The sequence below is a fragment of the Tursiops truncatus genome, chromosome 3, assembly GCF_011762595.2.
Source record: "Tursiops truncatus isolate mTurTru1 chromosome 3, mTurTru1.mat.Y, whole genome shotgun sequence".
Lineage (NCBI taxonomy): Eukaryota > Metazoa > Chordata > Mammalia > Artiodactyla > Delphinidae > Tursiops > Tursiops truncatus.
In genome coordinates this window covers 111,625,033-111,650,248 of record NC_047036.1, presented here as the reverse complement: position 1 = coordinate 111,650,248, position 25,216 = coordinate 111,625,033, and the positions used below count along the sequence as shown (strand labels likewise).

Sequence of the window (25,216 nt, the reverse complement as noted above, 5' to 3'; positions counted from 1 at the left end):
GGAAATAAGTGTACACAAATCTACACAGAGACTTAGAAAAACCTGTCTAGACAAACTTTGGATTGTAGTGCAATGTAACAATCAACCACATAAAGAAATGTCCAGATTGAGGCATCCTGTAATATAATGACACTATACAATATGAAAGTAAGTTACAGAAAAGTGGAAAAGGTGACTCCTCAGTCACCTTTTAGATTATAATCTAAAAACAAAACAAAAGATCCAACTAGACTGTAATATGTAATTTAAGCAAGCTACATCAAACCTGAAGCGTAAGAGAATTCAATAGAATATTTAAACAGCAATAAGTGCCTAGAAAGAATTAACCAAAAAAATTAGATTCCAGCACTGAACTTTTTTTTCACCTTCTAGAGAAATATCCTCCCCTCCAATTCTCCACCACATCCCTACTCTCTTTATTATTAGTGGGATGAACAATAAAGGAACCCAATACAGGACATTAGCCATTTTACTGAGAATACTTTTTCAAAAAACTTTAGAAATGGGGCTTATAAAAAGAATGTCAAAATTATATCTTAACAAGGGTATATACCACATGACCCAGCTATTCCACTTCCGGGCATTATTTGAAGAACACAAAAACACTAATTCAGACAGATATATGTACCCCCGTGTTCCCTGAAGCATTATTTACAACAGCCAAGATATGGAAACAACGTAAGTGTCCATCAGCGGATGAATGGATAAAGAAGATGTGATAAATATACACACACACAATGGAATATTACTCATGCATAAAAAGAATGAAATCCTGCCATTTACAAGAACGTGGATGGAACTTGAAGGTACTATGCTAAGTGAAATAAGCAGACAAAGACAAATAGCATATAATTTCACTCATATTTCGAATCTAAAAAAACAAAGCAAGTGAAGAGACAAAATAAAACAAAAACTCATCAATATAGAGATCAGATTAGTGGTTACCAGAGGGGAAGGGGGTTGGGAGATGGATGAAATGGGTGAAAGGGCCAACTGTGTATGGTGATGGATGGTAACTAGACTTGTGGTGGTGATCACTTTGTAGTGTATACAGATGTCAAATTATAATGTTACGCACTTGAAACTTTTTTTTTTTTTTTTTTTTTTTTGTGGTACGCGGGCCTCTCACTGTTGTGGCCTCTCCCGTTGCGGAGCACAGGCTCCGGACGCGCAGGCTCAGCGGCCATGGCTCACGGGCCCAGCCGCTCCGCGGCATGTGGGATCTTCCCGGACCGGGGCACGAACCCGTGTTGCCTGCATCGGCAGGCGGACTCTCAACCACTGCGCCACCAGGGAAGCCCCTGAAACTTATTTTTTAAAAAGTGGGGGATACGGACTTCCCTGGTGGTCCAGTGATAAAGAATCCACCTTACAATTCAGGGGACTCAGATTCAATCCCTGGTCAGGGAACTAAGATCCCGCATGTTGCGGGGCAACTAAGCCTGCATGCCACAATTACTGTGCTCACGCGCCTCAACTAGAGCCCTTGTGCCGCAAACTAAAGAGCCCACACGCTCTGGAACCCACACGCCACAACTACAGAGCCCACACGCTGTGGAGCCTGCGTGCCACAACTACAGAAGAGAAAATCTGCATGCCACACTAGAGAGAAGCCCGAGCACCGCAACGAAGAGCCTGCACACAGCAAAGAAAGATCCTGCATGCCTCAACAAAGATCCAACACAGCCAAAAATAAATAAATAAATAATAAATATATATTTTTTAAAAAGTCGGGGTACATATTTGCAATCCTATGATTTCCTTCCCTATCTGACTCCAGAATTGGCTCTGAGCAACCTGTATACAGGGACTCTTTTCTTACTCTCTTTTACATTCCTAAGGACAGAACTTAAGTGTGCAACAAATGTCTGTTGGACTGGATCAAACCAACATAGTGACAACATCTCCAACACAGTACATACAGTGGCTAAATTGCTTTAACATTTCAAAATTATCAAAAATATACTTACATATAAGTTTACATGCATATTTACAAGATTTGCCATTTAAAGCTCATGTAAAACTGCAATTTATAGATTATAAGAAAAAGCCACAGTCATATGACATCTTGCTTAAGAGTTTTGACCTTAAAGTGAAATGTCTTAAAATAATTTCATCCTCGGTGAAAATGTAACTAAAGAGCCTAGAATAAAATGTAGTTTACATAATGTTACCGTAAATTTGAAAAAGAACAACTGATGCAACTTAACACCATTTCAGTGCTTACCCCCACTTATTCTTGCTTCTGCCTACATACCTGCCTACTCATAGACATTTTTAAAAGTCTTTTAGAGCCTTCTTTGTAAAGAAAACAGTAGTCTCTAAAAACAATGTAAATTAGCTATTTTAGTCATTGATTATTTTCTCGAACGTCACAGCAATCTTAGGTTCCAATGGACAACTTAAGCATTTTAATATTATTCTACCAGTTTTGTTTCCAAGAACCAAAGATTTATAAGTAAATTGGTAACTTGGCAAACTGTTGGCAGAAAATCTGTCTTTATTATAACGATTATAATAAACTTAGCAAATCACAACACACGACAATTTAAAGAATCCTAGAAGGGGTATAAAATTAGAAGACACCCTCACACCAAATGACAAATTATAGTGCCACATGTACACTCTGGTCAGAGGTTCAGAGACTTGTGTCCAACCACTTTCCAAGTGATGTAAAGACCTCTGGAAATCAAACAGGAGATCTCCCCTTCTAAAGCTGAAAAACTGAACGAGGGGGCCTAAGTACAATTCGGGGAAGGTTCAGGGAGAGATGAAGCAGGCCCTAAGGAGGTCTCGCCAAAGCACAAGCATCCATTCGTCTCCGCAAATTCACACTGAGTATGACCCTCACGTCACTGCAGGCCCGACGGGACCGAAATGAATCAGACCCCAAACTCTGCTCTCTAGAAGACATGGGTGAAGAGGCGAGGAGGGGAAAGGCACATAAACAGGCACTATGAGCCTTGTATGCCAGTTCTGAGGTACGGACCGAATCTGTATTCTTCACCCATGTATACCCAGGGCGTTACATACAGCAAGTGCTCAGTGACTGTGTGCTGAACGAAAGAATAAATAAATAAATATGGAAAACAAAGACGAGCCGCGGTGTCCGTGGCTCTGCCTCCCACCTCCAGCCGTTCCTGACACGGGCAGAAAAGTCACCCTCCCCTCAGACGGCGGCAGCAACCAAAGGTCAGCTCGAGCCGGGGCCCAAACTTTGCCGTCCCCAGCGCCCCGTCCCCACCTCCCACCCCCGGGCGGCACTTACCGTTAGTGTAGGGAGACCCCGAGGCCCGGGCGGCCCCGTTCTGGGCCTGGAGGCCAATGGGGGCGCCGCCAGAGGCCGGTATCCCGGGCTGGGACATGACGACGATGTTTATCGGGGTTGGAAGGGGCTGGTTGGCGTCTGCGGCAGCGCCAAGCCGAGAGGTGAAAGACGACTGCTGGAAGCGGAGGGAAGGGGCTAACGACTTAGAACTGAAGGCGGGATAGAGAGAGGGCGGCGCAGGAAGCCCTAGGCATGGCGCCGCATTCTCCCTAGCCCGCCGGCGGTGACTGCTTGGTCTGGGGGCTGAGGCTTGGAAGTCGGGCCGGTGGGGCCGAGAACGCCGGGCTGGTAGGCAGCAGCCAAGCGGAGAGAGACGTAGGGAGGCCCCGGCCGGAACTGCCTGTCAGCCCCCGGCCGCGCAGGCGCAATCGGGACACGTGGCACTTCCGCCTCCGGCCTTGCAGCTGCCGCCCGTATAGGTGAGCTCTTCTTTCCCCGCAGGGCTGCCCTGAAGCCACCTGACAGCTCCGGGTGTCCCGGGCCAAAGGACGGAGCTCGGCCTCTCCTGCCACGTCACTCTCACCGTCGGCCGGAAGTGGCGTGTGTCACCGATACGGAAATCCCCGCCGTGATGAACGTCATCTAGCCGGCACGGCCGGGATGTGAGGGCAGTCAGGGTTTGAGTGGAAGCTTTCGTGGGGTGGGAATGACAGTTCCTCTCCTCGAGTTTTTGTGAAGATTACCTGGGAGGACAGACGTCATCGTCCTCTGCTGAGACTGTGCCGAGTAGCTGAGCCGATTAATGTTCGTTGCAGTATTTCATTTCACATTTCATCATCATATTCCAGGTGTAAATTGTAAGGGATTTTTAAAAAAGGAGTGGTTAATTATGTACATGTGTTCAGAGTAATCAAATCGAAGAGGAGGCCTTTGCTTTTTGACCGGAGGATTCAGAAGTCATTTTAATTTTGAAACTCGCTGATTCATATAGCATAGTCACGCCAAAGTTCATTAACAGCATATTTAAATGGCAGTTTTATTTCCTCTTCTAAGAGTTTGCAGTAAGGTACAACATTCAAACTTCCTTTCTAGTCAAGGAGACTTTTTTTTTTCTTACAAGTAGAAGATTTTTTTTTAACTTTTGAGGCCAAAGGGAGGTAGAAACTGGAGTGATTAGACAACATAATTAATGATCTCAGTAGTCATCTTAGCCACCTTCATTTTACTTAGGTTTTCCTGTTCTGAGCTGATGATCAAGCCCTTCTTTAGACTGCAGATTTGTACTGTTCATTAAAATGTCATAACAACAGTTTCAAAACCGGTGAAGGGTGAAGTACATCTTACTTAATTCACTTAATATCAAATGCCTATTATGAAATGTTATATTACATGCAAAAAGAGTAAGAACTAAACTGCTGTGTGATGCCTGAAAAATGAACAGTAAGAATTCAAAACACTAAATGTTAACTTTTATCCTTTTTTTATCATTTGCCTCAGATGTGTAAAAATGTGTTTGCTGTGTATGAAAAATTAAACTCCTTTGTACAGTATACAAGACTTCTTTAGGATGATGATACTTTTGGTCAAACTGTTTTCAGCTTAGAGCCCCTATAACCAAATCCCAAATCACGTATCCCAAGAACACTTGAAGAGATACACAAACACAAGCCTCTTAATGGTTTAAAGAGAAACCTCAGAAACTGAACCTCCCTGAGGTCAAACAGAAAGTCAGCGTCACTCTTCAAAAGAGCAAATCCTTAGGCCTGGTCTCAAACTTGCTTCAGTTGAATTCTTTTTTTTTTTTTTAATTCAACTTTTAAATGATCTTGGTTTGTTGACCTTGGCACAGGAATTTGATTTGGTTAAATCAAGGTTTCTCTGGACTTTGTTCTGTTTAAGCAATATCTGTATTGAGAAAAAAAATACTGATGAAGAAGAATTAGCCATTTTAAAAAGTAGATAACCTCTGGTTAAATCAGGTTAAATAAACATAAATAATTTGCTAATAAGTAAACAGTGCTTCTTCTAAAATGTGTTCCACCCCTAAGTATCCCTGTTGCTATTATCACCCCCACTCCAAAGACAAGAAACAAAATTAATGGTTAAGTCTTTCAAGTGTTTTTTACATTTTCAATGTAGTCAGCTTTAAAATATTGAGGAAAAACACATAATTTGTCATCTGCACACCCTTAGGAATAGTTGGAAGATAAGTGTAAATAACTGAGGTGAGACAACATATTTAAACAGTTAAGTGCTTTTCCTATTAAATATTATCCACACATTACCAAATCCTTCTCTGGCTTCTTTAAGTTGGCCACATAAATTTTATGGAAAAATTATTAGTGCTATTACCAGTTGTTAAGGGTATCGATATTTCTTTGGTCAATTATTTATATCTACCCTACACTACCATACACTTTTCTAAGCTAATGTCAGTAATATATTCTACTTTCTTATCCTGATTTTCAGAACAACAGGACCCTTCTACTGCATATGCCCCTTCATATTTTTATCTATGTATCACATTTTCTGCACATTATTTTCAGAGCCTTCAACCCTATTTAAGAAAATGATATACAACAAAATAAGTGACACAAAAGTGTTTGAGTAAGGAGACAACACTGTACAAAGAATATTTCATTAAATTTGATTACTTATTTAGACCCAAAAGAGGGAGATGCATTCCTAATAAAATTTGCTGATTTGCAGAAGTGGACTTTGGCTCACACCAGCCTAAGTCCACTTTGCCTGCCTGCTCGCGACTATTGAACTGTCAGCTGATAAGCAGGATCAATCCTGTTTACTTTTCAGGATAAGGGAAATTATTTTAGGTCTCCTAGTTTTTTTGGGTTTTTTTTCTATTTCTATTTCAAACAAACAAACTAGTTTCAATTACAAACAGCAGGTTTGTTCTGAAACTCTCTTGTGGCTCCACTTTAGGAACAGTTCCTCTGGCCTCATTTGCCTCTCACAGGACATCTGTCTGTATCTGAAGTCAGTAGCTCTGAAGGTACATTACAAGTACAGTCATCCCACACCAAGCCAGTAAATCCCATTGCTTTCTTTGAAAACTTTTCATCTTTATGTAGTTCTCACTGCCCACTCTGGTTAGTTATTATCATCTTGCACCTGAGCTATTGGGATGGTCTTACTGGTTTCAATCTCTCCCAACCATCCTTCCTGCTGAATTGAGCTCCTAAGTACTGACTCCATTTTTATTTTCCTATACCCCTAAACCTGTAATTGCTCCCTTTGCCTGCTCCATCAAGTTAAAGTTTCTCTGCATGGCTTTTCTCATCTCATTCTGAGTAAAATCCAAAGTCCTACTCATAGCCTACAAGGCCTCAGATGACTTGACATTACTACTTCTCTCTCCTCATCATCTTCTACACTGCCTCTCACTCAGCACTTGCTATCTCTCTAGCTACCCAAGCACAAGTCTGCCTTAATACTTATGTCCATTACCCAGGATGCTCTTCTTCAAGACACCCATCTAGCTCAATCTCTCACCCCTTCTTTAGTCAAATGATACCTTATGGTGAGGCCCTTACTGAGCACCCTATATAACAACATACCCTCTGTGCTCACTTTCTATCCCTCTTACCCTGCTTTTTTTTCTTCATAGCACTTCTCATCATTGTTATATACTTGTGTTTATGTTTATCTTTCTTCAGTGGAATAAAATTCTATACATATCGTGACAATTCTAAGGTAACCTTTTTTTATATAAGTTTATTTTATTTAGTTAGTTATGTTTGGCTGCATTGGGTCTTTGTTGCTGTGCGTGGGCTTTCTCTAGTTGCGGAGAGCAGGGGCTACTCTTCATTGCAGTGCGCGGGCTTCTCATTGCGGTGGCTTCTCTTGTTGCGGAGCACGGGCTCTAGGCACGCGGGCTTTAGTAGTTGTGGCTCACGGGCTCTAGAGTGCAGGCTCAGTAGTTGTGGCGCACGGGCTTAGTTGCTCCGCAGGATGTGGGATCTTCCCGGACCAGGGCTCAAACCCGTGTCCACTCCATTGGCAGGAGGATTCTTAACCACTGCGCCACCAAGGAAGCCCAAGGTAATCGTTTTGATTTCATGTCTGTCTCCTTATTTAGAGTGTAAGAAAGTAGAGCCCAGGGCCAGTGTCCTATTTACCTCTGTATTCTCAGCACTTGGCTTGGGGCCTTACACTTGACAGGTATTCAATAAACATTTTTGAATGGATAAATTTAAAGCGTCATCTGTTCCAATCTTCTATTCTGAATATTTTGAGCCTCACTAATTCACTACTGTAAGTTCATATTGCAACTGTAGCCCAAACCACACCACTAGCACTTGTTTCTAAACTATGTTGTTCTCTAATTCTTTTATTCTTAACTATTACGCTGCATTGTGTCCCATCTGATACTGACCTGGTAGTGTAGTTGAAATAGTGTCAGCCTCTGGTCAGACCCTATCGCCCCTGAGTAGCACTGGAGGTACAATATCAAATGCCAACTCTTTTTCCTTTTCTAACTCTAAAGATATCGCTCTGTCCCTGCCCCATCTACACACAACCTGGCACCATGGTATCAGAGATCTGAGATATAAATTCCCCTTTAAACCTATCTTTTCATCGTACTTTCTACTCATCAGCTCTTTCACTGATTTATTCATTCATTCAACAAATATTGATTAAATGCCTTCCATATGTCAGGCACCAAGCAAAAACAGAACAGGATAGATAGGATCTCTTCCTTATGTGGAGTTTACAGTGGAGGAAATGCAATAAAAATGTAAATAAATATATCTTTATAAATTTCGAATTTGATAAGGGCTGTTGAGATATTGGTAGTGAGATAGAGAATAGGAAGCAAGGATCTGATTTGGATAGGAGGGTTAGGACATGAGGTAACATTTAAGCTGTGATCTAAAGGACGAGGAAGCTACCCATACAAAGGGAGAAGGTGGGGAGAAGAAGGACACTGGGCAAAGGGAACAGCACCTACAAAAGCCCAGAGGGAGGAATGAGCTTGCTGTGGTGAACAAGGTAGAATGGCACAAGGTGAAATTCGAGAAACACAGGAGGCAGAGCAGCAAGAGCCTTATAAGGCATTGTAAAGAGTTTACAGACTTTGGGAAGCAATCGAAGAATTGTAAACAGCGGAGTAATTTGATCTAATTCATGCTTTAAGATGAATCCATTAAAAAAAAATCAGTGCAACAGCTGTGAGGGTAATTGACTGGTGGGGAAAGAAGAGTTGTTGCAGTAACCCAGGCCACAGATGATGGTGGCCTGCAGTAAGGTGGTTGTAGTGGAGAGAGAAGTAGACTCACTAATCCAAGTTAAAACTTTGGTATTTCCTTTACTTTTGCTACCAACATGTAATCAAGCATGTCTGACTCCCTATTTCTTTGCTCCCACTGACCCAGCACCGCCCCACGTTACCTCTCACCTCTGTGATTGCAGCTGTCTTATTACTGATCTCAGCTTTCAGTCCTGACCTGTTCCAATACAACCCACGCACTGCTGCCAGAGCAAACTTTCAAAAATATGACTGACCATGTTCCTGTTCTGCTCAGAACCTCTGAAAGGCTCTACAGTTTGGGAGTCAAGGTCCCTGGTAGTCCAGTTGAAAGCTATTTAGTCAAACCATAATACTTGCCTGATGTTTTTCCCATCTCTATTCCTTTCAGAATGTTATTCTCTCATTATGATATATTATCCCTGCTGGATATTAATCCCCATTTTACATATACAGGAACTGAAACTTCAAATGGCTAATAATGTTAGAACCATAGTCTACAGCTAAGGGTTGTACTCTTAACTATTATACTCTATTAAAAATGCAGCCATTGGGCTTTCCTGGTGGCACAGTGGTTAAGAATCTGCCTGCCGGTGCAGGGGACATGGGTTTGAGCCCTGGTCCGGGAAGATCCCACAAGCTGCGGAGCAACTGGGCCCGTAGCAACTGGGCCCATGTGCCACAACTACTGAGCCTGCATTCTGGAGCCTGCGAGCCACAACTACTGAAGCCCGGACGCCTAGAGCCCATGCTCCGCAACAAAAGAAGCCACTGCAATGAGAAGCCCGTGCACCACAATGAAGAGTAGCCCCCACTCGCCTCAACTAAAGAAAGCCCATGTGCAGCAATGAAGACCCAACGCAGCCAAAAATAAATAAATAAAAATGCAGTCATTAAAATTCATGATTTAGAAGAATACTTAATTACATGGGAATGTTTTTAATTTGAAATGTTTTACAAAACTGTTCATAGTATGATTATAATCTTATAAAACTGGTTATATCTGTGAGGTGTGACAGAGGGTGATTTTTGTTTCCATTATGTTTTTCTGGATTTTCCAAACTTTTTAACCATGACTAAGTATTAGTTTTATAACAATAACAATCTTCAAAAAGATTGGGGGTAAATATCTTATGTATCCTTTAGACTCTCCTCAAACATTGATATCTCCTGCCTCTCCACTTCCTCACCCCTACCATAAGTTTGTACTTTGCTATCCTTTCTCTCCTCCTACCTTCTTTTATAGTTAGTTGTGAACAAACACATCTCCCCACCAAACCGAAAGGCCCTGGAGGAAAGAGACTGTCTTGCTTATTGTCATTCCCCCATTCCTAGTCAATTTACAATCTGTTGCTGAAGTCAGCAGGAACCATAATTTAGATTTCTATCTAAAGGGTCACTAAAATGCCAGGGATATCAGGAAAGAAAGGCAATCCAGGAAAAGAGCTGTGGAGTAATCTTGAGGAGCCTGGTGAAGGGCCTCAAGCTACTTAAAAGTATTTATTAAACCAAACTGAATTTAAGACTAGGTGAGTGGAAAGGAGAATAGAGGTGAACCCAGACTGGAACAGCAGGCTCCTCCACCTAGACCAATGGACTCCAGGGAAATTCTTTAACCCCTTGAGGACAAAAATGTACCTAGGAGTCCTTCATATTATGAATGAATCACTAGCTCATATGTATTAAGCACCTATTGTATGCCAAGCACTGAAAACAGGTTCAAGAGAGGAAAGGCAGATATGGTTCTTGACCTAAGGAAGTTTCTAGAATGCCTGTTGGGGGAGGCTATAGATAAATAATCATACATATTTAATTGTAAAATTATAAGCAAGATAACTTCAATGATAAGGTAAATTGTACAGTTGCTGGGGAAACCTGAAATAGAGGGCTTAACCAAGTCTGAGAGGGAGGCTTTGATGAGAGAGCTATCTGTGCTGAGACTTGAAGAGTGTGTAGGAGTTAGCTGGGTGGAGAGGAGAGATCTGGAGAAGCAGTTCTGGCAGAAAGAATGACAAGTGCAAAGGGAGGACCAATGGAGTAAGGCATTTCCTGAGGCTGGAACGAAAGAGGGGGAGATCCAGCTGAGCCAGTTACAGGCTTTGTTGGGAATCTATCAAATAACTCTGCTTCAGTCCCCAAACACCTCCTTGTTCTGTCCGCATCACCTAGAATCCTAGGCTTAAGAGCAATCTTGGAAGTGCTATAATCACACTTTCATTCAAGGCACTCAAGTATTCCCATTTGAATACATTGAAGAAAAGTAACATCCATGAGCAAAGAACGGCCGGGGTCAAGACAGTCTTGTTTAAAGCTCATAGTTACATAGTTACATTTTGTAAATTACTTGTTGAACTCAAGAAACAGGTGCACTTTGAAAATGTATTTTTTCAGAAAAGCATGTCACGTATAATCTCCCCAAGCTAGGAACCGGTGTTACCTTCTCTGCCTAGGCCCGCAGCCCGTGCAGCCCCTTCAGGCGTGTATGGGGAGCAGGCCCCAGTTCTGGGAGCATTCAGCAGTGGGACTGGCCGCGGAACCGCCAGGAGGCGGAACTAGAGGCGCACGGCGCTGCTGTCCTGCGAACCTTCGGGAGAGAAGCACCCACCGGCCCGGAAGGAGCTAGCGCAGACTAGGGCCGCGGCAGCCATCGCGCTTTGCAGTTCGGTGTCGGAGTGAGTAGGGTCGACGCCAAGCAAGGAATTGTGTTCTCTCCAATCGCAGGTAAGTGGCGGCCTCTCCTCCCCGGAGAACCGGCGGGCGGCAGCTGTGGACCCCGGGGAAGGAGCGCCTTTCGCGCCTGGGCCCACCCAATGCCCCTGCCTGTAGCCGGGCGAGGAAGGGGCTCCTGTTTTCTGCCCTGGAATCTGGCGGCGGGAAAGAGGACGGGCTCCTTTCGTGCTTCGCGGGGCCTCTCTGACGGTCATCCGGATAGGACACCGCTGCTGTCAAACGGTGTGTTATTTCAGGAATGAACGAGATGACTCTGAACTGCAGGCAAGCCCTTCCTTCCCCTCGGCCTCAGTTTCCTCACCGAGTAAGGTGAAGGCGGCGGGATCATTGACAGCTCAAGAGGCTGTGACGCGGCGTGTTGTTCTCAGCTCTCCCACCTAGTGCGGGAACAAATCGAACTTCCTTTCCCACTAGTGGGTAACGTCTTCCCATAGCCCAAGTCCCAGCTGACTGGGAAAAAGATAAACTGTTGGGGGAAAACTGCAATGATTTAGGGATTATTTCACGAGTTTCTAACAAGATAGAAATTGATTTCGACAACAGCGAAAACTCTAACATTGATGACCAAAAAAACCAAACGCGTCAGGAATTTAAGGTGTTAGGTACATGGGGCAAAATGAGGTGAAGAAATCCTTTTAATTTGAAAAACTAAACCTAATATTAGTTGCACGTTTTTCTTGATATATCAAGATCTATACTACCACTGTGTCTCACGCTGAAGAATGTCCTGTGTTCAGTGTTAGAATACGAATTAGAGTAATTTTAAAGAAGCAAATGAAAGAAGGAAAAGAACATTTGTTTTCTACTATGTGTAAGGCGCTAGCTATGCACACAGCAATCCAATGAGGAAGTAATAGTATCATCTCTATTTTACACATGAGGAATACAGGAAGGTTTACATTTTATCAATAATTAGTGGTGCTGATATTTCAAAGCAATGTGTATATCAAACGTTGTTTTAGTGGGCTTGCGTTGTCACCAAAATATTTTGAACTTTAAAAACTTTAGGATAGTTCATTGGTGTTTTCTGAGTTTGCAGAAGAGGAAGGTGTTGCCTTCATTTTAGAAATATTAAAGAAGCATTGTCATTAATTATGCAGATTAGCAGTTTTAATAGGGTACATTTTAACCTTCCTTTGCCTTGCACTTCAAGCAAGAATTGAGACCGAAGAGTAGGCTATCAGAAATGAAAATCACTGCCACGTCATTTGAAGCTTATAAATCAGAATTCTGTAGTAATGATTCATTATTTCTCCACCCTCTTCTTTAAGTACACTTTACTGAAACTCATTTAAATTATTTTTCTGCAAAACATTACTAAGCAAATAATTTTCAAATCATGGTATTGAAAAGTTTCTCTTCCTTGTATATAGCTTTTAGAACAATTTGAGTCAAAAGTATTTTAATGATTAAATTTGTCATTGCTTATGTCAGTTTTCTTTTTTCTTAATTCATTATAGCCAAGTTCAGTACTTAGGTGCGCAACTTTTTTAATACAGAGGTTTTTTTCCTTTCCTCTTAAAAAATCCTATTTATATTTGTCATAGATTTAACCTTATTTCAATTGAGCATCACTTTCCCTTAAAGGAAAATTGATTATGTACTTTTTGTTCATTACACTAACTAAAAGGTTTAGTTTTTAGTTCCATTATTATAATTGCTATACATTCAATCCTAAAATGTTTTCTAGAGTTTTTTTATTTGCATCACCGTTTCCATAAAGTTTGTAAAAAGAAAATTTAACAATTTTAGGGGTGAGTATTTATAAAGTAACATTGTCTTAAAATATTCAACATTGTCACTGTCCATACTTTTAGCAGAGTTGGCCCTCCATATCCACGGGTTCCACTCTAAGGATTCAACCATGGGTGGAAAATATTTGGGGGAAAAAATTCCAGAAAGTTTGAGAAAGCAAAACTTGAATTGGCCAAGTGCTGGCGACTATTTACATGGCATTTACATTGTATTTACAACTATTTGCTTATTATTTACATTGTATTAGATATTATAAGTAATTGAGAGATCATTTAAAGTATACTAGAGGATGTGCGTGGATTATATGTAAATACTATGACATTTTATATAAGGCACTTGAGGATGGGGTGTAGGGGCCTGGAACCAATCCTCTAGGACACCAAGGGACGACTGAAAGGCATAGGGCCTTGCTGAAATTCTACAAAACATGGTCAAGCAGAGTTTGGCCTTTGTATTTCTAGTACTGTTTGAATCTGAGAGAGAGGTATGTATAGTTCCTAAATTAGTTTACAGATAGTATACTAATCTTACGGAATTTGTACATATTTTAATCATAAGCCTGACAAAATTGTGTAGAAAATTGTGATTAATCTCTCCTAGTGAAATTTCCTTACCTGGATTTGAAGGAAACTCTTCTAATGCCTTTTCTGGTGACAGTGATGGTGCTATTAATATTTAAAGTAAAATCAGAACATTATGAAAAAAAACTTTTTCATATTAATAGTTGTTAATATTGAAGTTAACTTGAAAATTGGCATTTAAAGTTTTGTGATTTGAATTTTAATCAACTTAGTTTGAAAGAATTAATACCACTTATATGGGGTAGTATTCAAAGTGTTTTCATGTACATTATCATAGTTAATCATTCTTAACATTCTGTGAGGCAGGTGGTATTTCCCTTATATGGAGAAGCAAACTGGCACTCAGAAAGATTGGGTTTCCCAGAATGAAATTATGGTATTTCGAAAGATGCACATTCAGGACTTACCTGGTGGTCCAGGGATTAAGACTCCGAGCTTCCACTGCAGGGGTCACAGGTTCCATCCCTGGTCGGGGAAGTTCCCCTTGCTGCATGGTGTGGCCAAAAAAAAAAAAAGATGCACATTCAGTTTAGATTTTTTAAATTCTAGGACAGGCACTCCATCCATTTTATCACAGCTCTACCATGCTTTGCTTCCCAAAGTTATTAATGTATTGATTCTAGAATTCTATTCTGAATAGGATTTACCTCCTTAGAATATTTTTTATTTTCTACCAGCACTACTTTTTGGAGTATTTATATCTTGTCATCCTATGTGTATTTTTTTCCCTTATGTATATTTTTAAAAAGTTCATAACTAGGGCTTCCCTGGTGGTGCAGTGGTTGAGAGTCTGCCTGCCGATGCAGGAGAGACGGGTTTGTGCCCCGGTCCGGGGGGATCCCACATGCCGCTGAGCGGCTGGGCCTGTGAGCCATGGCTGCTGAGCCTGTGCGTCCGGAGCCTGTGCTCCACAACGGGAGAGGCCACAGCAGTGACAGGCCCGTGTACCACAAAAAAAAAAAAAAAAGTTCATACCTAAATGATTTTGCTAAATTACTTATATTAGTTATAAATATTAAAAGCCCATGTAAATTTTCAACATATAATTTTCTTTATTTTTTAATAATAACTTTATTGAGAGAGAATGCATACCATAAAGGGTACTTGTACATACACTTCTTACCTTTATAAGTGTACAATTCAGTGTTTTTTTAGTTCATCATGTTGTGCAACCATAACCAGTAACTCCAGAACATTTTCATTACCCCCAAAAGAAACCCAGTACTTATTAGCAGCCACTCCCCATTTCACCTTCCCCCCAATCTGACAACCACTAATCTGTGTACTCTAAAGACTTGCCTATTCTGGACATTTCATAAAAATTGAGTTGTCCTTATGAGTTTAATGGGGCAAGGCTTTCAGAAGTTATTTATAATCTGAGAATTTCTGTTCCATTACACCCTTTGCACTGATTTTCATGTTACTTGAGTAGATCACTTTTCTAATCTGCTTAGCAACTTTTCCTTTTTGGTGTTCATGCAATAAATAAATCTGCTGACGTGTATATGTTTCCTTGTTCTTGACCTTTGCTTTTCACATGTCTTAATAGTGTGTTCATGGTGTTGTGTAACCTGTTCTCAGGGCTCAGGTATCTGTTTGTGGCTAAGTAACTTTTATTCTTAGTTGGCATTTTTACCTCTACTTTATTGTTTTTAACATCTTTATTGGAGTATAATTGCTTTGCAATGGTGTGTTAGTCTCTGCTGTATAACAAAGTGAATCAGCTATACATATACATATATCCCCATATCTCCTCCCTCTTGCATCTCCCTCCCACCCTCCCTATCCCACCCCTCTAGGTGGACACAAAGCACCAAGCTGATCTCCCTGTGCTATGCAGCTGCTTCCCACTAGCTATGGGTTTTACATTTGGTAGTGTATCTATGTCCATACCACTCTCTCACTTTGTCCCAGCTTACCCTGCCCCCCGCACCGTCCTCAAGTCCATTCTCTATGTTGGCCTCTTTATCCCTGTCCTGCCCCTAGGTTCATCAGAACTTTTTAAAAAAATTTTTTTAGATTCCATGTATATGTGTTAGCGTACAGTATTTGTTTTTCTCTTTCTGACTTACTTTACTCCCTCTACTTTAAAATGACTAATGACTCCTAGCTTAAGGAGTTTCTGTTTAAGGATCTCAGAAACCGTGACTTTATAGAAATGTAAATATCTCATTAATTTCTAAAGAAGAGTTTCCCCATATATGTTATTAAATTTGTTATCTTGGGACAAATTATACAAAAGCAAATTGGTACCATCCTTATGCAAAAAAATCCATTTACCTGCATGGCTTACCCACTCTACCCTCCCTGAGTCCTTGTGGCTCTCACCTACCAACAGTCATCTTCAGTAAGGATTTTGCCACTTGATTCACAGTCTTGCTTTCTAAAACGCTACCCTCCAATCTTCTAGATGATTCCACTGCCTGTCAGTGTGGAATAGCCCAGCTTCCCGAATCCTTCACCCCTAATTCTCTTCAGCTGCCTATGCCAGAGCCAGGCCTTGGAGCTGGCCACCACCCAGACCCAATCCTTTCTTGAATTCTGAACCCCACATTTTCCTCCACTGTGCAGGCACAATTCTGACCCACCTTTCACTTCTCGCACCCTTTTACTACATCTACACCTGCTATTTAGCTAGACTCTTCCCCTATTCTTCCATTTCTATTCTGTGAGGAGCCTGCCTTTGATCCCCACCCCATTCCATGCTCTATTTGTGTTTATACCTTATCCACTCAGACTGAACTTCTGATCAGATTACTTCAGTCTCTGTTGCTAGTAATGTCAAATTCCTGCTCCCCTATCTTTTTTTCATTTGCTGTTCTGTAAGTCCCTAAACCCCATTCGCTCCTTGTTCTCTAAGGCTGAGCATTGCTTGCGGTGGGGGGGTGAGGGATAGAAATCAGTACAGATTGGTACTGCTGTGAATGTTTTTGAACCCTAGCAACTGGCTCTTTTTATTTTTTTAATTAATTTTTTATTTATTTATTTTTGGCTGCGTTGGGTCTTTGTTGCTGCGTGAGGGCTTTCTCTAGTTGTGGTGAGCGGGGGCTATTCTTCGTTGTGGTGCGCAGGCTTCTCATTGCGGTGCCTTCTCTTGTTGCGGAACACGGGTTCTAGGCACGCGGGCTTCAGTAGTTGTGGCATGTGGGCTCAGTAGTTGTGGCTCATGGGCTCTAGAGCGCAGGCTCAGTAGCTGTGGCGCACGGGCTTAGTTGCTCCGCGGCATGTGGGATCTTCCCAGACCAGGGCTCGAACCCGCGTCTCCTGCATTGGCAGGCGGATTCTTAACCACTGCGCCACCAGGGAAGTCCCTGGCTCTTTTTAGCAATCTTTTAATTCGATCTTTTCCCCACAGTAGCTATTCTTTTTTTTTTTTAATTTAATTTAATTTTGGATGTGTTGGGTCTTCGTTGCTGTGCAGGCTTTCTCTAGTTGCGGCGAGCGGGGGCTACTCTGTTGCGGTGTGCAGGCTTCTCATTGCGGTGGCTTCTCTTGTTGCGGAGCACGGGATCCAGGCGCGCGGGCTCAGTAGCACCCCTTCTTCATCTTTCCTGGCCTTCCTTCCTTCTCATCTTAGAGAAAGTGTGCTCTCTGCCCAGGCTCCTCTTGAGACTTTGACCCTTTTGGTTAATTCCTTCTCTTTCTCATCTTTAACCTCTTCCTTGCCACTAGCTCCTTCCTTTCAATTTATCAACATTCTCAAGCCTCACCCTTCCTTAAGAAGAAAACCTCATTTCCCTCATCCCATTTCAAACTTTTTGAAAGAAGACTTTCCTAGGACTTCCCTGGTGGCGCAGTGGTTGAGAGTCCGCCTGCCGATGCAGGGGACACGGGTTCGTGCCCCGGTCCGGGAAGATCCCACATGCCGCAGAGCGGCTGGGCCCGTGAGCCATGGCCGCTGAGCCTGCGCGTCCGGAGCCTGTGATCCGCAATGGGAGAGGCCACAACAGTGAGAGGCCCGCGTACCGCAAAAAAAAAAAAAAAAAGAAAAGAAAAAGAATGACAGAAGAATTTCCTCACTGCCTCCACCTGTTAACCTCCTGTCCCATTCTCTTCTCAATAATGACAGAAGCCAGGTTTTAAATATTGATACTTACTTTGTACATTGTATCTCATTTGCTCTTAAAACACCCTGAGAGATTTTAACTTGTTCAAGGTCACACAGCTCTGCTGTGCTTTCAGTACCGGCCATAGGCTCTCCTGTACTACCTACCGCTCCACTGCAGGCTACTCATGCTGTCAACTGTTGTCTTCTTGTCACCAAAGCTAGCTGTGACATCTCTGCATTTAATGTGTTTAAATGCATTTAATTAATTTAATTTAATGTGTTTAAATGCATTTAATTAATTTAACTTCTTTCCTTGCCTCTCTCTTCTAGTTCTTTTACCCTTCCTGGGTTCTTTTGGTTCTTCCATCTATATCTGTCCCTCAAGTGAGAATTAATTTCTTTCATAGCATTTGGCTGGTGCTGGAGGCAAGGAGACTTTAGCAGAGATAGTGGGAGAACATTCTGATGCTGGGAAGGATAATGAGCAGAGGTTTTAAGGTAGTAAAGTCCAGGTCGCCAGTGGTGAATGGCAAGCAGTTTACTTTGGTCTGGGGAAAGCTACAAGTAGGGAAGTAATATGTATTAAACTTGGAAAGGTAGCTAAGAGTGGAATGTGGAATACTGGCCTAGGAGTTTGAATGTATCATTTCTCAGCTCACAAACCTCCAGTGACTCTCCATCCACAAGCATAGAGTGGCCATATAATTTAACCTAAATCAGGACCCTTTTGAGAGTAAGAGGAAGCACTGTTAATAATTACACTGAAATAACTTTGCTGAGACTATCCCCAGCAAACTGGGAGTTATAGTCACCCTGACTATGCAACAAGTCCAAGATGACATTTTGGGGAAGCTACTCTGGAGGGCATGTACAGATGGGTAGAAACACATTTTGATGTTAAGATGGTAGTTTTGGAAAGTGACAATAAGGCTTTTGACTAGGTGGCTCCTGTGAGCATCAAAGAAAGCTTGAGACTTCAGTGCAGAAATTGATAGAACTAAGGAATGACTGGGTGTTGGATGTGAGGGAGAGGAAGGAATTACATGTCAGAGTCATGAGCTGGAGTTATTAAAAAATGGTATGTAATGACTTAAATAAATTTAAACCTTTAAAACTATTATTATAAAGCTTTAGAGAGCCAATGCAATGTAAAGGAAAGGGGATGGACGTGGAAGTTCAACTCATGTTTGAAACTTAGTTGTGCCTATCATTAATAGTTGAGTTTTACTTACTGTAACTTCAGCTTCTTCTGTAAAATGCGAACAATAATATATGTACTCTGAAAGGTTGTTGGGGTATTTAGTGGTGATATCTGTAAAGTGTCTAGTACTGTGGGCCATGTAGTAGAAGAAATAATAATAACAGCAGCTAAAATTAAATGCTTCCTCCATGCGAAATACTAAATGCTTTGCGTGTAGTAATTAATCTTCACAATAACCATCTCAGGTAATATCGTTATCCCCATTTTACAGATGAGGAACGTGAAGTAACTTACCTAAAGTAGATATTAAAGTCCTAGCACCAGAGCTCCTGCTCTTAACCTCTAGACCATAATGCTCGTAGGGGTTCAATAAATGGTAGCTGATATTTTTTGTTTGTTTGTTTTGCTTTGTTTTATTAAGTTGAAAGGCGGATTCAGCATCGTTTCTTATGTTCATATATTAAAAGTAGCAGGCATGAAGACCTAATGTCTAAATTTAGTCTCAGATTTGTTTATCAATCTGGCTTCTGCATCACTAATTAGCACCAGTTGATTTTTTACTCTCAGTTTGCGGTCCCCTAACCCCAGTCATATTATCTAACAATTCCCGACTTTTCGCTGTACCCATTCAGGCTAAACACCATCTAAGAAACCTTTCCTTAGCTATACCCTGGTGTCACCATAGAACTATGGAAATAGGACTTCGGATGTAGAGACAAGCAGGACTGGTTTTCTCTTTTTTCATACAAAATATAAAGTGCATTTGTGAGCATACCATACCTCTTTCTGTTGGTATGCACATAAATACCTCATATCTCTGTTATTTATTTTTATTATTTTGTTTTTATGCTCTTATGATCATTACTCCCCTAGTAGCTTAGGACTTAGAGTATAGGCATTTTTTTCCCCTTGTGTTTGAATGAGTCTTGAAACTCTATAGGGTGAGTTGTTACCATTTTAGATAATATCCTATTCAGTTTTAACATTTTTCAGTTTAATTGCATTTGTGTAGCTAATTTATCACTGTATAATCTTTTTGAGAGAAAGAGCCATGTTTGTCATCAATATTTGTATTCCCCATGATGTCTAGCTCCGGACTTTGGATGTAATATGAACTAGGTAAATATATATTAAATTAAATTAAATATCTCAACACACCACTGCTTTATTTGATTCTCTACAGTGAAAATTATTATGATTCCCTTTGAAAAGCATATACCTCAGAATCTTCAGAAAAGACAAGCCACCTGTATATATTTTCTCTGACTTTAAGTTTCAATTTCTATATGACCTAAAATGATAATAGTAGGAGGTGTAATTTTCAACTTGAGTAAAATGAGAACTTCTAAGATAATAGATTCTTATATATTCATGTTGCTGTTGTAGTTCTCATTCTTGTGACACTGACAAATGAAACTATTCATAGTTTGCCAGTCACTCTGTCTTAATCAGGAATCAACTGATTGCAAGAACAAAATTCTGCTTACGCTAATTCAAGTAAGAAGTTAATAGAAGAGGGGAGAATCTATTGCCAGGATCCAGGGGATTTCCTAGTAAACACTGCTAGGCCTTGTACAGACTGGAGGTAGGCTGTCTCTTTTCTCTGTTTCTGACTCTCAAGGTGATGTGCTCTCAACATCTTACCCTCAAGGAATATTGAGTTTGGTGGGCCCATCTGTGTCCAGTTTGGCAGCCCACTGGAGGGAGAGGCAGTTATAGAAAGCAGTGTTGTGTGTCATACTTAGTCTGAAGAATATCAAAGATAGCACAGCCCTTCAAACTTTTTGGACTTGGCCCAAGTTTGGGGCCTGGGTTTTTTTGTTCAGCTCTAGAAAATGAACTTTGTTGATCTGAAAGCATATTTTTGTATAAGTGATTTTTTTTTTCTAAAGAGGCTTTTTTTCTCTTATTTTCCATATTAGCTATATTAGTTTATCAAGTACATGTCAAGTAAATGCTGAATTGAACTATGCTCTGTATTTTCTACTGTGATTTAATCTTTTTTTTTTTTTTTTTTACATTTAGTAACATGATTAAAATTTGAAAAATGCAGAAAGATAACAAACCCAGAAATTTACTGTCTGGTACCAACTGCTACAAAAGAACAAAAGAAAAAGAAAAAGGGTTTTTACTCCACATAGGTAAAATCAGACTCGGAAACTTATTTCATGATCAATTTCCTTTCTTCTCCTCTTTTCTCCCTTCTCTCCCATCCCCCACTCCAAGGTTTTGGTAAATATTTCATATGCCATAGATACTATATTTAATTTACTATTGAACATAGATTATTTCTAAAAATTTTCTTATGGAACACTTTGATGAACATCTTTATACATAAGCTTTTCCATATTTAGGACAATTTCTAAAAGTAGAATTCTTGGGTCAAATGGTATCAACAGATACATTATTGTCAAATTGGTTTTGAAAAAGATTTGTACCAATTTATACTGCCACTAATAATGCTTCTTTTACCACATTTTTTCTAGTCTTGACTGTTATAATTTTTTCATGTTTGCTACTTTGAGGGGCAAAGAATGGTCTCTACTTGGTATTTTAATGACACTTTGTTTTTTATTCATCAGTATAGATCAGGTTAGACTGGCATGGAAAAGAGTGTTTAATTCTTTGTAGTAAGGTTGTAGGATTATTTACTCACAGTTGATGTTTAATGTTGTTGGTGTTTAATGTTGACTACTAAATTCAAAACACTTTTTTTTCCAGACCCTGTAAGATTTGGCTATGTCCTTCATATTTGACTGGATTTACAGTGGTTTCAGCAGTGTGCTACAGTTTTTAGGTAATGTTGGCCCTTTGTTCTCTTTTGTTATCCCATTTAATCCTACTTATATAAAAGTGTCTTTTATTTGTACAGAGCCTCTTTGTATGTAACCCAGTAATTACAAATATGGGCTCTGGAAACATACAAACATGTTCAATTACTCATTATACCTGTTGCAAAGTAACCTTAGACAAACTCTTTTCTCCACTTTAGCCTTAATTTCCTTATCTGTAAAATAATAATAATTCCTATCTTTTAAGGTTGTTGATAAGCATATTATTAACAGGAATAGCTACCATTTATTAGCCAGTTTGCACAAGAGTTTTACATGCTTTACCTCATGTAATCCTCACCGGAATCCAATGCATTGTTTCTTTTTTTATTATTATTATAAAAATGCATGTTCCATAAAGTACCTCATATATTATAAATGGCATTTTATAACCTACTAAATGAGTCTTGTTTACCCAGCAATTCTGACTAGTGATTTTCCTCTCTTTATAGATTTTAAAGATAGGAAAAATCTTTGCTTCCCATTCTTTTATTGACACCCTTGACTTGTCACATTTTTCGATGAAACAGGCTTTTTTTTCCCCCCTGAACCAGGCTTTTGATTAACTTTTATGTTGGGATATACACAATTTTATTATTGTAATAATTAATGAAAATATTTCTAGTCTCGTATTTTCAAATTTTGTCCTAAGTTTAGTCTCTTTATAACCATCATCTTGTAAACTGGCAGAAAGAGAAGCATTTCATGTAATTACAGAGTGGTCAACATAGTTCTAAACTGGCCACAACCATACTTATGGAATGATATCTCCTATATAAATATTTCTTTCTCCACAAACATAATCTTGACTGAGGAAATAAATTTTGATTGGGAAATATAAATTTTGTTTGACTACTATATATTGAAAGGATAAAAATGTAAGATCAAATTTTGTCACTGTATTTTCATTTCTTAGTTGAACCTTAGTTGCAAATTTTTAAAAACCCAGAGTGGTTTTTTTTCTTTTTAAAAATATAATTCCTCACATTATTTTATACTGTTGCTCTACTACAGGTCAAATGTCAGATCTCTCTATACTACCTCCAAGAGAATTCTTAAATCTTTTTATCAGACTGAAATATTTTGTCACATATTTGCAAGAACTGGGTCAGAAATAGAGGCTTTTAAACTTTATTTTGCTGGGGCTTTGGGTTATAACACGTTGGAATCTATATCTCAGTTTATAGAACAATGAATCTATGCTGAATTATGTTGAAAAGGCAAAATAGATTGCATCACAATCAGGAACAAGAAGGTTAATAGTGCTAACTTTAGGAAGCAGTATAGAGAAATGAAAATGAACCAAAGCTTTGGGATCAAACATAGGTTCAAATCTCAGATCTGACTTCGGCATTTGAGCAAGTTAACTCTGAGTCTTCATTTCCCCTCTGTAAAAAAGAGGATAATAATGCTACTTCACAGAGTTGAGCATTAAGTGAAATGTTTGCAGGTGCTTAACAGTGCCTACCACAAAATAAGAATTTAGTCCAACTCAGTTTAAAGATTAAATGCTGTAGTTGTTCCCTTTTAGTATATTATCCTGTACACTTTTACTATTTAAAAGTTAGGGTGGTAGGGACTTCCCTGGTGGCACAGTGGATAGGAATCTTCCTGCCAATACAGGGGACACGGGTTTGATCCCTGGTCTGGGAGGATCTCACGTGCCGTGGAGCAACTAAACCCGTGCGCCACAACTACTGAGCCCACATGCCACAACTACTGAGCCTGTGCTCTAGAACCCATGCTCCACAACACGAGAAGCCACTGCAATGAGAAGCCACTGCAATGAGAAGCCCGCGCACCACAACAAAGAGTAGCTCCCGCTCGCCACAACTAGAGAAAGCCCGTGCACAGCAACAAAGACCCAACGCAGCCAAAAATAAATAAAATTAAATATTTTTTTAAAAAGCGTGGTAAGATTGAGTGCATTGGTTAGAAACAGTCTATATAGAAATCTTTTAAGAAATAGAAATGTTTAAGGAGATTATTAGTCAGATTTATAATTAAAGGAGAGATGTAGTATCCCAGCTCAAGTAAATATGGAAAACAATCTTTTCTTTAGGATTGGAATTGTTGGTCAATATGTGATCAAAAGATTAGGACTTAAATAATTTACTTCTTAAACTTAAATGTGGGTAAAGAACTACATGTTATTTTGGCACGAACTTATTAGAAAATGGATGGCCTGAATCTGTAATTGCCTAATGTCTTAAAAATTTCATTTATTGATTAAGTATTTTTTGAGCTGCTGCTGCATTCCCTGTCCTCATGGAATTCCATGGGTATTAGACAATTAAAGACATGAAAAATAAATTTCAATACCACTACACACCTATTAGAATGCCCCAAATCCAGATCCTGACAACACCAAATACTGGTGAGGATGTGAAACAACAGAAACTCTCATTCATTGCTGGTGGGAATGAAAAATGGTACAGCCACTTCGGAAGACAGTTCGTTGGTTTCTTATAAAACTAAACATACTCTTACCATTCAATCCAGCAATTGTGGTCCTTGGTATTTACCCAAAGGAGTTGAAAACTTACATCCACCTGAAAACCTACGCCCACCCGAAAACCTGCACACAGGTGTTTGAGGCAGCTTTAGTCATAACTGCCAAAACTTGGAAGCAACCAAGATGTCCTCTAGTGGGTGAATGGATAAACTATGGTATAGCCAGACAATGGAATATTATTCAGCACTAAAAAGAAATGGACTATCAAGCCATGAAAATACATGGAAGAAACTAAAATGCATATTACTGAGTGAAAGAAGCCAATCTGAAAAGGCTACATACTGAGTGATTCCAACTACATGACATTCTATGACATTCTAGAAGAGGCAAAAATATGGAGACAATAAAAAGATCACTGGTTGCTGGGCCTTGGGTGGGATGGGATGTATAGGCAGAGCACAGAGGACTTTTTAGGGCGGTGAAAATACTCTGTATACTGTTGAATATGTGTCATTAAGCTTTTATCCTCTTGGGGGAGGATATGTATGTGTTGGGACAGAGGTATATGGGAAATCTCTGTACGTTCCTTTCAGTTTTGTTGTAAACCTAAAAGTGCTCTAAGAAAAGTCTTTAAAATACATACACACACACACACACACACACACACACACACACCTCAATATGGAACTTTGCAGTAAATGCCAGTCTACTGTAAATTGGTCAATGCTGTCTTTATCTGTTTATCCCTTTATCCATCAATGCTTGACTGATATATTTAAAATTATGTGCTTGGATATTTATGTTGTTGCTTAGTGTTATGCAATCATGTGAATAGTTTAACCTTATTCTCAGGGAAATTTGACAGTGAACTAAACTTTTTTACTGAAAAAAACTCACTGTAATTTTTATTGTCAAAAATGGTTAATTTATTTTTATCTGTAGAAAAATACTCTTTAATTTTTCTTTTGGTCTAGTTTCATAAATACATGATGTCAAGTATTTTATGAGTGTTTCTCTAGTAGAGGACACAGATATTTATCAAGGGATAAACTAAAATAAAATAAAAGAGGATTTAAGATAA

At 39.9% G+C, this 25,216-nt stretch overlaps 2 protein-coding genes across 7 annotated transcripts in view; one reads left to right on the top strand and one right to left on the bottom strand.

Moving 5' to 3' along the window:
* Positions 1-3,776, bottom strand: part of SEC24A (SEC24 homolog A, COPII coat complex component) — a 63,170-nt gene extending 59,394 nt beyond the window's left edge. For all 5 annotated transcript variants that reach the window (XM_004316901.4, XM_019924438.3, XM_019924437.3 and 2 more), the window contains exon 1: positions 3,269-3,776. In XM_004316901.4, the coding sequence (XP_004316949.1) occupies positions 3,269-3,365 (97 nt within the window). In that variant the 5' untranslated portion in view covers positions 3,366-3,776. The remainder of the gene's footprint in view (positions 1-3,268) is intronic.
* Positions 3,777-11,120: 7,344 nt separating this feature from the next.
* SAR1B (secretion associated Ras related GTPase 1B) overlaps positions 11,121-25,216 on the top strand; it is a 31,388-nt gene continuing 17,292 nt past the window's right edge. The window contains exons 1-3 of one of the 2 annotated variants that reach the window (XM_019924435.3): positions 11,121-11,255; positions 20,875-20,990; positions 21,571-21,646. In XM_019924435.3, coding sequence (XP_019779994.1) covers positions 21,589-21,646 — 58 coding nt within the window. In that variant the 5' untranslated portion in view covers positions 11,121-11,255; positions 20,875-20,990; positions 21,571-21,588. The remainder of the gene's footprint in view (positions 11,256-20,874; positions 20,991-21,570; positions 21,647-25,216) is intronic. The other variant, XM_019924436.3, reaches the window with a different exon arrangement.